This window comes from Periplaneta americana, chromosome 11 (assembly GCF_040183065.1).
Source record: "Periplaneta americana isolate PAMFEO1 chromosome 11, P.americana_PAMFEO1_priV1, whole genome shotgun sequence".
Lineage (NCBI taxonomy): Eukaryota > Metazoa > Arthropoda > Insecta > Blattodea > Blattidae > Periplaneta > Periplaneta americana.
In genome coordinates this window covers 60,170,259-60,185,955 of record NC_091127.1, presented here as the reverse complement: position 1 = coordinate 60,185,955, position 15,697 = coordinate 60,170,259, and the positions used below count along the sequence as shown (strand labels likewise).

Here is a 15,697-nt window from a genome sequence, read left to right as displayed (position 1 = left end):
GAAATGAATAAACGCAATGATTCGAGTTTAACGTTGTTACGTATTATCACTAAACTATTAACAAATTCTCCAAACCACAAATCGCATTTTTAGCATTCGTGTGGTTTTTACCCCAACACTTTCTATCTATCTATCTATCTATCTATCTATCTATCTATCTATCTATCTATCTATCTATCTATCTATCTATCTATCTATCTATCTATCTATCTATCTATCTATCTATCTATCTATCTATCTATCTATCTATCTATCTATCTGTCTGTCTGTCTGTCTGTCTGTCTGTCTGTCTGTCTGTCTGTCTGTCTGTCTGTCTGTCTGTCTGTCTGTCTGTCTGTCTGTCTGTCTGTCTGTCTGTCTGTCTGTCTGTCTGTCTGTCTGTCTGTCTGTCTGTCTGTCTGTCTGTCTGTCTGTCTGTCTGTCTGTCTGTCTGTCCATCCACCCATCCATCCATCCATCCATCGGCCTGCCTGCCTAGCTATCTGTCTGTCTATCTGTCTGTCTACTTCTCACTGAACTCTTGAATTAAACTTTTTAATTACAAAAATAGAAATAAAGTTAAATCATGTACAGATACGGAATTAAAAAATGGACCGAGTCTTGGTAGCAATCCACTTCTATGTAGGCAACAAGCTTCCAAAGACTGTCCACAAGGGGCATACATTTAGGCTCTCTTGTTTACTGCACATGCGCAATGCGTGGTATCTAGAACTTAGTGGAATTAGGTGGCCCAAACTTTGTTTCTGGGTCTATACAATTAAAAAAACCTTATTCAAACACCAGAATACTTTTTAAACAACATAATAATCTTCATTTCGAATAACACTGAACAATAAATTTTTACTTTTTGTCTTGCTCCGAAATAAAAATAGGTGAATATTACTAATATGAGCGCCCTAAATCTGAATTTAAAACCCAAATTGCCCCGTCACATACCATTTTTCGGGGAAGATTAATTGATTTTTTTTTAATTTATTTGTTTTTAATTTTTCGCTGCTACTGATGAAATTACAATACACTAGGGATTCAAGATTCCTCATAATACTTGAGAAATGTGTACTGGATACAAAAATGCGACATAGTTTAAAACACAACAACAATAAAAATATTTTAATACATATAATGAGAGAAATATCGGAATTTAAACTTACATTTAAAATAATTTACTGGATGACTTCTGTTTATAACTAGACCCGGGACTGTATTTTACAAGTAACCAACAATAGTCTGCAAGCATGCTGGATGGTGATCTTCCTTTATATCGCCTTTCCATTTCAGATATTTCTTGATGAAATCTTTCCCCATGCTCGTCGTTTACCGCTCCAAAGTTAGGAGAAAAGAAATCCAAATGAAAATGTAAAAGTGTATTTTGAGAGATATATTACACTCCATTTTGTCATATGCACTTAACATGATTTTCACAACAAGTTCTATATAGTACGCTGGCCTAGCATTTCCAAGGATATTTGAGCAAACGTCTTTGAAAGCGCGCCATGCCATTCTTTCTGTAACGGAAAGTTTTTCCTCAAACAAAGGGTCAGCCATTACTTTGTGAATTTGTGGACCGATTTTCCTTCACTCAAACTGTAAACTTTTCCTTTAAATACTGAAATCCACACCCTTATTTGTTCATTACATAGACCTCACTTTGAACCGTTATAAAATTTACTTAGGCCTAATAGAAGGGACCAATATCTGTTTATTTATTAGAAATACAAAATAACATGCCAACAACCATAATAAACCGTAATTAAGTCTTAAACTCATAAAATACATTAGCTTTTGTTTTGGTTTATACACCCAACCCGCGCCAGACGTTTCCTGGGGAAGCGCTTATCGAAAAGTGAAATCATAGTATATCTTAAAAACCTTACGTGGTGCAAAGAAAAGAGATGCATTTTCGGATTCAGCGCACATCAGATCATAAGGGACACATTTTTTTTTAAGTCGGAGCAAAATTCTTGTTGTTCAGTGTAATAGAGCAACAGTAACCACAACATTACAAAAATTTAAAAATTTCACTATTATTGAATAAATCCTTAACATACACATCACAGTTCCGTGGGAACTTTATTGTTATTTTGTTAAACATGAAGACACTTTACAAAGAATAATTAACACTGATTATCTTTGAGGCGAAGGGATGTGACACTAAATTAAAATAACAGTCAGATCTTCCCAAATGTTTTCTGATTTCACAACTTCTTAAATTAAATGTGAATTATTAGGCCTACGTTTAGTTTTCTGAATACAATATGTTTTCAACCATCACCTCTTTGCCTATACCATTGTGTTTATCACTCACTTGTTCTATCGCTTCATATTGGCGGTCTTCTTGCACAGTCTTATCACATGACTCGAACGCCTTTTGTGTTGCACGAACAGACAGTTCTTGTCCAGATGTTTCGTTTCCAGAAGCCGCACCCACGTTTGACATGCCAACAAGATTATTCTTCACTGACAAGGAATTTGGTTTACCCTCATAAGCATAATCATATGTTTCACACATTTCACTATTTTTCAAGGTGGATTCATTTTGAGGAGATGAAAATTTCTCGTAGTTGAAGTTGTTAGGAAACTTGGAGAAATTTTCTTTCATACATGCTATTGGACGAGCTGGAAGCTCAGGTAGGTTGATAGCTCTTTCAGAAGGAGATATCACGTATTCATACTCATATTCGTTGTTTCTTCTTATTTCGTTGTCCACCAATATCTCCTGGCGTCTCTTTCTTGAAGATCCAAATTTTTTCTTCCAATACCAAAGTGCTCCAAAAATACAGCAAGCCATCTGCAAAGCCATTAGAGTCAAAACAACAATTAGAATCGTATCTGAAATACCATGGTAACCTCGGCGATTTCTGTGAGTATTTGGAAGTTGAGTCGTTGCAGATGATTCAGTTTGAGTTGTGTTGTCCGTAGATGCATATTCTGTAGTAGGCGATGTTGTTGACATTCTTGGGCTTTCATATACTTTAACGGTAAGGATGTCTGTTGTTCTTTGTGTATTATTGTCTTCAATTGTTTTTGAAACTCCATTTTTCCCACACGCTGCATTTTCATTAAGTTGAAGCCAATATATTTCATATCCTGCTTTCGGACATCTGCATGTGCCTCTCAATATATCTACTTTCCCATCAAGCATCATCACTGTACTATACAGTTCACAATTACAAATAAATTTATTTCCTTCTGCATATAATTCCTTCAAGGATCGAAGTGGAGACACCAATGACTCACTAAAACTAGACATTTTGTTACTGATAAGAAATAACTTTTCCAGCTTTTTTAAAGAATAAAATAAGTTCTCTGAAAGGAAGGAGATCTGATTGTAAGATAAATCCAAACTTATGAGTTCGATTAAATTAGAGAATAATGCTGCTTCGTGAAAATCATTTAAATTGTTGTTAGATAGTTTCAGTATTTGTAATTTGTTTTGTGCAGAAAATAGTCTTGAATCAAGAGATTCGAACATGTTATGAGACAAATCTAAATACTCAAGAAATATCAAAGGTTTGAATATCGTATAATGTAATGATTTCAGTTTGTTCTCTGTCAAAAACAGGCGCTGTAAATCTTCTTTATCCGAGAAAAAATCCTCGTCGATATCGATTATTTCCGTTCGAGTCATTCTAAGATCTCTGAGTGATTTCACATTTAGTAGGGGCGGTAAGGTACTTCTTGTAAGTCTTGTAAGTGTTATATTGGTGCATTTGTATAAGAGGGTGTCACATTGTTCGTTTCTGCGGCAGGGGGGATCCGCGGAGCATGGAGTATCAGTTGGAAAATTGCTCGAGACAATAGGAGCCATACTCCATAACAGCAACAATCGAATCATTTTTATCTGAAACATACATAAACATATATTAACTTAATTCTAATAGCCTTTGAGAGGCAGTGATAAGAATATCAATCAGCCAAACACTGAATGTGTAAAAATAGGTTTTCTTTCCTCCAATTCTACATAATCCTTGTAGAGTAAATTTGAAAGACATGGAATAACGGCCGAAGTTTTATTTGATATACCGGGTTTATGAGAATTATCTTCACAATTACTTTGCTCTTAAATAACTTTATTCAAAGACTTACACTTACTGCTGAAGCAACAGCTGAAAGAGAAAAAAGTCCCATACATGTTCCAACATGTCTACTTTTATGTTTGAATTCAACATTCATTCGTGCCTTCAAATCGTTGATATCAGCCACTGGAGTAGTCTATACACGGTCTTTAATGTACTATTATCATAAATTCACAGGGCGTGATATCTTGTGATCTACCTCGTCAAACTATATATCTGACAATTTCTCATCGTATGACATGCACATTTCAAAGATTCAGTGTGGTGGCGCGCCATGTTGGAAGAAGATAGCATGAGGTTGTATTTGTTGCAGCTGTTGATAGGCAAAGAGTTCCAGCATATCTATGTAATATATACCTTTCACCGTTAATTCGGCGAAAAAAAATATTGTTATTATTACTAGTATTATTATTAGAACATGAAACTGACCGTACCACACATAAATTTTGGGCTGTCTGTAATATGCAATGTGTCCCTTTCAAACCTCCCACATTTTAATTAATCATTACTAAGAAAGTATGAGGAATTACGAAATGAGACTGGTATTAAGAGAAAGAGAAACTGAAACATTTTCATTGTCTTACACTAATACACTTCTACATGTGCATCATTGGTATCACGATAATATGAAGCCTATATTCGATTTCGTTCCACGTTCTGTCCAACATGTCCATTGATACTGTTGCAATTGTGTAATGGATACGGGTTCGTAAATCTTTAAGATCTTGTACAGGAGTCGCAAACACACGGTCATAGCCCCAGAGGAAGAAGTACAGTAGAGTGATGTGTGGCGAACGTGGTGGTCACCAAATTGGTCCGCCGCGTCCAATCCAGCGATCTGGGAAGGTTTCTGTGAGGGAATTCCGAACATCCAGGTTCCAGTGTCGGGAGCTCCGCCTTGTTTAAAGATTACTTGAAGTTGCCTTGGTATACTGAGCCAGTTATTGACCCCTAATGGAATAAAAAAGGGCCGATAATCCTGTTCATCAGGCCGCATCAGACGTTTACTTTTGGGCTATCCCGAGCATGTTCACGGTAGACATGTGGATTTTGTGTACCCCAGATCCTTACATCGTGCCAATTGACAGATCCTGATACATGAAACGTTGCTTTGTCTGAAAACAAGACGTTTCCAAGAAATTGAGGATTCCTATCAATACGATCCAGCATTTCAATAGCGAATGTCTGTCTTCGTGGCCTGTGATCTGGTTTTAATTATTGAATAATTTGCACCTTGAAGGGGTACAAACGAAGTTACTTATGAAGCACTCGATACACAATTGATTTCGGCACATTGAACTGCCGGGATGCATGGCGAATTGATTTTTGAGGACTTCTCTGATCCTGCTCTAATTTCTTCAATCTTCTCTTCTGAGACACGTCGACGAGAACCTCCGGATTTTTTGTTCACACTTCCAGTCGCCAGAAACTTCTCAAACCATTTCTTTATGGTTTTCCCATCAGGTGCATTTCCTCCATATTGTCTCCTGTAATTTCTTTGCACTGCAATTATTAATTTCGTCTCTGCATACCAGAAAACAGCTTGTGCGCGTTGCTGCGGAGTCGCCATTTTGTTTTATGCCATTGTTGCCCAACATATCACAGCTGAATCAAAACCTTTCGTATATCAAAATTAAAAAAAAAAAAAAAAAAACTTTTACAAATAATGGCCATGGATTAAAGTTAAACATAATAGTAATCCTTTTGTTTGATTCTCGTTTGAATATTTGCAGTTACAAGGCCTGGTTGAATCGCACAACCTGCAACGTCCTTTCTTCTGGAAGAATTTGTCATTAGCATCTGTTACAAGAATTAACAAACAATATTACAATAGTTAAACTCAATATTCATGGTGTTTTAATTTGTTTTATATTTAAAATTATTTAGCAATTAGCACTATTTATTTATATTTACATATTTTAACTATTTATATGACAAATTATTTTAACCATGAAATTGTTGTATAGGCCTATCAACATGTAAAGTATTCATCCTTTGTTAACATAACTTATTAACGATCTGAAGATGGCAAATCACTGCCGAACACGTTAATCAATTTAAACCGTTCTGTATGTTATGCTATTTATGTGAATAAATTATCACTTAGCAATTCGATAAGCTATCTAAGACTGCAAATATATTATTTATTTATTTAACTTCTATAGCCTACTATTTAGTTTATCGGAAATCATACAACACGCCTACAGAAAAACAACGCGACATGTTTTACTGGTGGCAATAACACACATGTTCTGCCAACTCCTAGTATTCAATGGAACTTTGAGAGTTTTTCAAAAAAAGATGAGATCTTCAAATGTTACTGGTTGCCGCAACGCAATATGTTTTACTGGTAGCAACAATGCACATGTTCTATGAACTTCCAGTATTCACTGAAACGTTGGAAGTCATTCTAGGAGATGAGCTCTTCAAATGTTACAGGTTGCCACAACGCAACATATTTTATTGGTAGCAAAAACACAACGTGTTTGCGAGGTCCAAGTATTCACAGAAACTTTTGAGAGTTGTTATAAAAGATGAGACCTTAAAATGTTTTATAGAACTTTTGATTAAAAAAAAATAATTTAAAAATAAAGTTGTAAAGATAATTCTCATACGCCATGTACCGTATTCTTAGTGTGAGCATAAAAATTCCAATCTGTCTGTAGTGTGCTTACGATTACATTCGCCACATACGTACCAGACACATCTGTAATTTCATCTATAGAAAACTAAATGTTCTGTCACTAACATTTTCTCTTATGGTACGTAATACTTTTTCATCAAAATTACTTTAACGCTGACGAAGTGTGGTCTTTGTGTGCTTAAAAACACTTGAAGTAAGTGTTTTTCACTTTGATAATGATTAACGGTTTTGATCATTATTTCTCATTGATCGTGATAAAATTCTGATTACCTACTTCACAAATTACCATCTTTCCATTGCTCTTCAAATGCCAGAATCTTAATATTTTCTCTGTGTGTGTGTGCGTGCGTGCGTGTGTGTGTTTTTTTAGTGTTATTTATTACTCTCCTAATAAATCTTCTCATCTGTACTTTAAATAATTTACATGAAATCTTGTCATCTTTTGCGGGAAAAATACTGACTGCTAAATTCCTCTACACGTTTCGCAATAAGTGAATGTTTCAACAATCTTATTAAGGTATTTGTACATTCACCAGCGTCGGCGATGAAACTACTCACAAGCGATGACACGTTACCATCGAATTTTACATAGGAACTCACGTTCTGTGACTATCCTTGCCGTGGCTAACGAGAAAGACAGGCTTCGGCACGAATCGAAGTCACGTGATTATCATGGTCTAGTCATGGCCATCTTCAAAATCGCCTAATATAAATACATATTCAAAATTCTGAAAAACAAAGGAATTGCTATATTTAAATCATGTTAAATGTGTATTTATATATAAACTTGTTCAATGTTGACCATGTTATAACTAAGAATGTGACGTCGCGCCGTAGCCTATCTTTCTCGTTAGCCACGTTTCTTGAGCAGTGATGTCATGCGTTGCGGCTGTCAACAGTAACTTTATTCCGATATTGGTGTATAAAAAGGTTCAATCCCTACATATACGTTTATGGGATATATTAAGTAATTTAATTAAACACTTTTCCACTTTGTGTAAGTATTCGCAAAGATTCTTTAGATCACCTCTCACTATTTTTTTATGGTCCGCCATCATGCCTTTCTTCACTCATAATCTGCTGATTTTCGGTGTCACCAACATAAGAAACATAAAGGCGTTGCAGTATAGATGACAATATGATAAGGAAAATACTAAATTTTTATTATTTTAGTACCGATTAATATACTAAATCTACGTCCATTTCCTTTATATTTGTTGGCCCAGGGACATTAATCGTCTTATAGGAAAATTCAAACGTAAAACATGATAAAATATGATAAAACAGTGATTTGAAAAGCAATGACACATCGCATCGTAACCTTCGGACATTACATATCGCAAAATATATCCAGAGAAAATACTCAATTGTCACTATTTTGGTTCAGGGAAAATGATTGCCTTTTAGGAAAGTAGTTGTCTTTTGATGACACATATATTACCATTTTTTAGTTCAGGGAAAATACTCTTTTTTTTTTTTTTGGCAACATTGATTTTCGTTCACAGTTAATTATGCATAAATGGCATAACGTCAGTCAGTGGGAAATGGTTTGAAGAATTTCACAACATTTTTGTGTCAATATTTACCATTTCACCAAACGGAAAAGTAATTCTAGAAATAATGCTGAAATAATGTACGAATTCACTTAAAATTTAACATTACAGGTTATCAGAAATGTCTGAGATTATAAAACAATTTTCTCTAACAATTGTTGTCCTGTATTGCAAAATGATTTTCATCCTTAATCAATTATAGAAAACTACACTGTAAATAATAATAATAATAATAATAATAATAATAATAATAATAATAATAATAATAATAATAATAATAATATATTTTTCAATATACTTACAAGTGAAAATCATTCGAGATGTTAAACGTGAATAACACTCTGTCCGTCTGGAAATTCTTCAGTTACAATCACGTCATTTATAATCTCTATCGTCATATATCCTTATATAGTATTTCCTGCCAAACAGGAAAAGAGTGGTAAATGTTTCTTCAAATCAAAAGCATTTGAAATGCAGGAAAATATGAACCATTCTAAGCAACAATTTTATTCTAAAGCTTCCTCATCCCCCTGAAAAAAAAAGATAAATTTCCGAAATTGGATGACTTGTTACGAATTTACAACATTATTATTGCTGATGTAATGTTGATTTAAAAATTGTCTATTTTTGGTATAGTATTGGACACTATATAATGTTTGTTAACATGTATATTCTCTCATTATATCGGGTGTCTCAGAAGTTCGTGCATGGGTAACACAAGAGACCAAAATAAACAATTCTGTCAGACAACTCAGGATAGGCGTTTCACCTTTAGACCGCTAAACGGCGTTTGAATCTGGAGAGCTGTTTGTTCAGTTGGTGCGCTGCTTGGTCCCATTTTACTTCCAGCACTTTTACCTTCTGCCTGAAACTCTCTTTCTTTACTGGAGGAGGTTCCCTTGGCAGTAACGCCATGAATGCGGTTGCAGCATCATGGTCATGCAACACATTTCACAAATAATGTTCGTACGTTCCTGTACATTGTCTTTCCAGATAGGTGGATTGGCAGTAGCAGACCTGTTGTTTGGCCACCAAGATCTCCTGACTTCACGAACTTGGAGTTATTTTTCATCATTATCATCACATTCAACCACATGGATTAGGCCTTTCAATCTGTTGCAGTCTCTTATAGAAACTGATCTCTCCATTTCTTCCTCTGTCTTTTCTGCCTTGCGATCAAAAATTAAAAATCTTCTTGGGAATGTGGTTGTCTGGCATTAGCAGGAAATGATAATATTATTTCTAGTATTCTATAATTTTGAATTTTTATTATGTGATTAAACAGTTATATTAGTGGACTCCACTCCTATAAATGATAAGGAGGACCTAAGAAATATGTTCTTTGTCCCAGCGGGCTCGATACGTTCTTTGAGAAAGTTCCACAGGCAGTGTTTCGTCTCTGTGAGCTCTGTTTATATTTCAGTGGGGCTCACTTTGAGCACATCTTCGAGCTTCATACAGGACAATAAATTGGGTGACGTGCTTTATGTGACTCAACGCTCCCAAATCTAACACCGTCTAGTGGGCTAAAGGAGCGACCCCAACCCTAAATTGTCTGAATAAAAAATATTTCCTTGGTCTTTTCCACCATCGCTTAAATTTAATGCACAGACTTCTGCGCAGTTCTGTAAATGTCTGTCTGTCCGTCCGTCTCAGAAGCGATGCTAAAAATATAAGGATGAAAAGAACATACTACTAGAAGCAAAAGTCTCTGTCAACACGGATCGAAAATGAACCGTTTGCGAGATATTCCACACATCCACATAATTCTGATTTTATATTAAGATTCGTTAGTATTACTACCCTATTATCACTATTACAATTACTACTGTACTACTACTAATACTACTCTGAGTATTGTCGATTTCTATATTACTACTATTACTGTACAATCATTATTGCTACTATCGTACTACTCCTACTGCCACTACTACTATTATTACTTTTTACATAGACCTACCACTACTACTACTATTACTACTACCACCACCACCGCTACATTTGAGATTGGGAAGCATAAACCTGAAAATAAGTTGCTTGATGAGAAAAACATTAGGTACAGTAAAAGAGGAGTCTAATGAAATCAGAAATTTACAACTTTTATAAATATAATGGTTTATCCATAAAAAATTAACTCATTTTGAAAGTCATGAAATTTGAACTGTATAGGTCATATATTTCCAAAACTTCTCAATGAACAGACATGAACAAAATATCTATCTGACAGGTTCTAATAAGAACCCTATCAAAACATGACTTGAGTATGTACACACACCTGTATATTTATTGCCAGATGCTCTTAACACCCAATTAAGAGTATTTTCCATGGTCTCACCAAATATAGGCTATTAAAGAATATCTTCGTGGTAAAATGGGACAAAATCGCCCATCTTAATTTTTAAAGTTGAAATATTAATGTATAGGACTGTAACGCTGTTATTTATTCATAAATATATATATATATATATATATATATATATATATATATATATATATATATAGACATTATAGTGAAGAAATTACGCAAATATAATGTAAACGTGAGCTGTAACTTTTAATTGGTTGTTCATTAATGCTTGTAAAAATGAAACATAATTTAGTATCTACAATTTATATTCATTACACAGTTATAATCTTCTGATTGAGGTTCTGACTGATATGTATAGTAGTGGCAAAAAAAAAAAAAACCGGACCGACCCTTGTAGCTGATTTCAGAGCCTTGTTCACTCCAGAGCATGATAGACTGGTAACCAAGACTTTCGTGTTTCGAATTCTGCCTGGGAAGGAAACATTTTTTGTTCCTTATTCAAATTTATTCCCAATACGTTTCGATTGCAGCGATATTTTACTAGTTAATTAACTTATTATTCCCAGAATATGAATTTTACCAGTAATCGAAAAGTATTGGAAATAAATTTGAATAAGGAACAAAAGAAAAGGTTTCCTTCCCAGGCAGGATTCGAACCACGAAAGTCTTGGTTACCAGTCTATCGTGCTCTGAGTGATCAAGGCTCTGAAATCAGCTACAAGCGTCGGTCCGTTTTTTTTTTGCCATTACTCTACATCTATTATCAAGCAATACACCTCACTTGACGATGTGTCAGAGGAAGAGCAATTTGTTTGTATGCATCTGAATTCTGACTAGTGTAATATATAGCTAGTCGGCTATGTATGCAATGGAGAGGGAAAGGAACTGGCCACCCTATCCAATTATCTCCTGACCTCGTTGGCTCATAAGTGGTGCCTTCTTGGTATCACGTGTGGGGTTCAGATCTGTCTTCGGACAGTAACGTTGACTAAACGACAACACATTTATTATAGCTACAATATAAATTTTTCGTTTCCACGAGCCACACGATACCAGATACAAAAACAAACAGTTTCATTATTCACGTGATAGCATCATTTCCAAACAAGAATTTTGCCTTGGAACCTGTGAAAATCTGATGAATAATATTTCATTGCTGTATAAACTAACTATACAAAAATACTTCAGAGTACAACTTAATAGTTTGTAAAGGAAACTAACATTAGTATGCAGTGCTTCTCTCAGACGCCGTTCACACTTGAGTACAAATTACTTCACACTACCAGAGTTGGACTGAAGCAGGCGCTCTGTCGCTTTTATATGTTAATTATCAATAGTTTATTAAAAGACACATTAAGTTCAGAACAACGGTTCTTGTAATGACGAAAAGAAATTAAATAGTGTATCGTCTCAGAGACACCGCGAGACCCTTGCGGAGTTTTTAAAGAAATAAATGTATACAGGCGTTCAGACAAGAGTCATGTCTAAAATTTTTTCGCGGTGTAAGGAATGTTGAAGACTTACCGTTCCAAAAAATCTCATTACATATCTTTCAGCATTAAAATACTACGTATAGTGTGAAAGTAAATATAAGAAAAACACTGCCAATACTCTTTACAATGAGTAATATTCTTCTCCTGCACAGAAGGAATCACTTACACTTTGTCGAAACGAAATAAGAACTCGGAAAATATGACTTATCACACAGACAGATATATTGTAGATGGCTTTTCTCGCAGCTTTACACTATTGATAAGAATATTACCTTTACAGTGTGGAAAGGGTATTTGCGTAGATGACGTAACAACTTGCAACACAAGGATTCATAGCATTTGTTGGTATTTATTGTACTGGTAAACATGTAACAGAAAAGTAGTAATGACGCCAGAACGAAATACGAGCTAAAAACAATAATATATTGTTACTTAGAATATTAATAGGTATGGTTAATTAGAAGAAGAGGGACCCGGGTTCGAATCCCGGTCGGAGCAAGTTACCTGGTTGAGGTTTTTTTCCGGGGTTTTCCCTCAACCCAATATGAGCAAATGCTGGGTAACTTTCGGTGCTGGACCCCGGACTCATTTCACCGGCATTATCACCTTCATCTCATTCAGACGCTAAATAACCTAAGCTGTTGATAAAGCGTCGTAAAATAACCTACTTAAAAAAAAGATGATGGCAGCTAAAATATTGTGTTCAAAATACTTCGTTTAAGTAATTTTACTTTGTTCCATAATGTCTGACAGGCGACGTAAACATTGCCGGCAGAGGAGGAGAGAAGCATAACTGCTATTTTTTTTAATTCGGTGGTAGAAATTCAATGTGTTAACACGTGAACACTAGATATAAAGAGATGGTAAGAAGCCAGTAGTTCACTCCATCACCAGCACTAGAGAGATTAGTTGAAAACTGGAGATAAAGGTACAGTTAACAAATGGCGTATTATGTAGGTCATATTCCTGTGCTGTTCATACCATAAAACATAACATGGAAGTGTGATCAAACATACTTGAAAATATGTAATAATAAGGTCTTTAGATATATTCCGTTTTTTACACAAAAATGTGTGATAAAATGTAATTTCACCATTATATCTCAGAAAAGCATATATTTCGCGTTTTCTATTCAATTTCGTATTTTATGGTAGATTAAAAAACTACACTGCTATAGTTAACATGCTTTTAAATATACTTACTTACTGGCTTTTAAGGAACCCGGAGGTTCATTGCCGCCCTCACATAAGCCCGCCATTGGTCCCTATCCTGAGCAAAATTAATCCATTCTCTATCATCATATCCCACCTCCCTCAAATCCATTTTAATATTATCTTCCCATCTACGTCTCGGCCTCCCTAAAGGTCTTTTTACCTCCGGCCTCCCAACTAACACTCTATATGAATTTCTGGATTCGCCCATACGTGCTACATGCCCTGCCCATCTCAAACGTCTAGATTTAATGTTCCTAATTATGTGAGGTGAAGAATACAATGCGTGCAGTTCTGTGTTGTGTAACTTTCTCCATTCTCCTGTAACTTCATCCCTCTTAGCCCCAAATATTTTTCTAAGAATCTTATTCTCAAACACCCTTAACCTATGTTCCTCTCTCAAAGTGAGAGTCCTAGTTTCACAACCATACAGAACAACCGGTAATATAACTCTTTTATAAATTCTAACTTTCAGATTTTTCCACAGCAGACTGGATGATAAAAGTTTCTCAACCGAATAATAACAGGCATTTCCCATATTTCTTCTGTGTTTAATTTCCTCCCGAGTATCATTTATATTTGTTATTGTTGCTCCCAGATATTTGAACTTCTCCACCTCTTCAAAAGATAAATTTCCAATTTTTATATTTCCATTTCGTACAATATTCTGGTCACGAGACATAATCATATACTTTGTCTTTTCGGGATTTACTTCCAAACCTATCTCTTTACTGGCTTCCAGTAAAATCCTCGTGTTTTCCCTAATCGTTTGTGGATTTTCTCCTAACATATTCACGTCATCCGCATAGACAAGCAGCTGATGTAACCCGTTCAATTCCAAACCCTCTGTTATCCTGGACTTTCCTAATGGCCAGGGAAAGGATTTATATGTAAATACATATTTACTTATAAAGCTAATATAATTTATATTTTGCATTATCTTTATGTTTCACAATGTGTAGGGTTGAAAAATCCTACTTTTATTTTCCATATTTTTCCATATTTTAGAGTTTAGTACATATTTTCGTTAATTTCCATATATTTTCCATATTTCATATAAAACAGTCCATATTATATTAGGTTTAACAATAAAACAAAACAAAATTCCATTAACTTTTAAAAATACATTTCAACAATAGAGATTTAAACACATGTTCAGTAATCCCTTTAACATCAGAGTTATTTGAAAATTAGCAGTCCTATCAACAATGGGAAAGTAAGTTACAAAACTGTATTAATTTAATTTAAAATTTTTAACAGACTTCAGTTGTGCAGCTCAACAGTTAAATGCCAGTCAGAGTACACATAGGTTCAGTTTTGTAAATCATACTATAAAGACGGTAAATATGCCAAAAGTACGTCATTCAGTCAATTTAAAATCAAAACTAACAAGTTACATTTCAGAATTTAAAGAAGATGGTTTATCAACTGACAATAAAATATTATTTTGTAATTTGTGTCAGTGTGCAGTATCATCTACACAAAAGTTCCTGGTGCAACAACACATTACAACTAGTAAACATCAGGCCAACAAACAACTAAATTCCAAGCAGAGACAATTGTTTTTAACACAACCAACAACATCGAATGTAAGATCTGAGTTTAACATCGACCTGTGCCGTTCTCTCATCTCTGCTGATATTCCTCTCTACAAACTAAAGAATAAGGTCTTCAGGGAATTCCTTGAAAAATATACTCAACATACAATCCCGGATGAGTCAACACTTAGGAAGACGTATGCTCCATCCATCTACGATGAGACAATACAGAAGATAAGAGATGAAATTAAAGATAGTTCAATTTGGGTTTCCATTGATGAGACTCCCGACAAAGAAGGTAGACTTGTTGGTAATGTAGTTATCGGTTTGTTAAGTGAACAATATTCTGAACGAATTCTTTTACATTGTGATGTTCTAGAAAAGTGCAATAACAAAACTATAGTTAAACTGTTCAACGAAGCTATGGGTATCCTGTGGCCAAAGGGTATTATGTACGATAATGTGTTATTCTTTATTAGCGATGCTGCCCCTTATATGGTCAAAGCTGGACAAGCATTATCTGTTGTATATCCTAAATTGACTCATTTTACTTGTGTGGCGCATGCATTTCATCGTGTGGCAGAAGTGGTCAGAGACAATTTCCCTAAAGTAGATTTGTTGATTTCATCAGTGAAAAAAGTATTTCTCAAAGCTCCCAGTAGAGTTAACGTGTTGAAAGAAATGTACCCTGAAATTCCATTGCCACCAAAGCCAATTTTAACTAGATGGGGTACATGGCTAGAAGCAGTTGAATATTATGCCGAACATATAGACTCTATTAACAATGTTCTCCTTGCATTGGACTCTGAAGATGCAGTCTCAATTGATACTGCGAAAACAGTTACCTGTGACATAAGTGTGAAGAATGACTTAG

The 15,697-nt window shown here is 34.9% G+C and overlaps 1 protein-coding gene across 2 annotated transcripts; it reads right to left on the bottom strand.

Annotated features, from left to right (window-relative positions):
* Window positions 1-960: 960 nt before the first annotated feature.
* On the bottom strand, window positions 961-12,264 carry LOC138709058 (leucine-rich repeat and transmembrane domain-containing protein 2-like). 2 transcript variants are annotated; one of them, XM_069839557.1, is made up of 3 exons: window positions 12,106-12,264; window positions 8,576-8,691; window positions 961-3,841 (listed from the first exon to the last, which is right to left on the bottom strand). In XM_069839557.1, the coding sequence occupies exon 3, from the start codon at window positions 3,833-3,835 to the stop codon at window positions 2,237-2,239; it is 1,599 nt and encodes a 532-aa protein (XP_069695658.1). In that variant the 5' UTR covers window positions 3,836-3,841; window positions 8,576-8,691; window positions 12,106-12,264; the 3' UTR covers window positions 961-2,236. The 2 variants fall into 2 exon arrangements, with proteins under 2 accessions (XP_069695658.1, XP_069695659.1); XM_069839558.1 differs by having other exon boundaries at window positions 8,576-8,803; window positions 12,106-12,262.
* Between the last annotated feature and the right edge of the window lie 3,433 nt (window positions 12,265-15,697).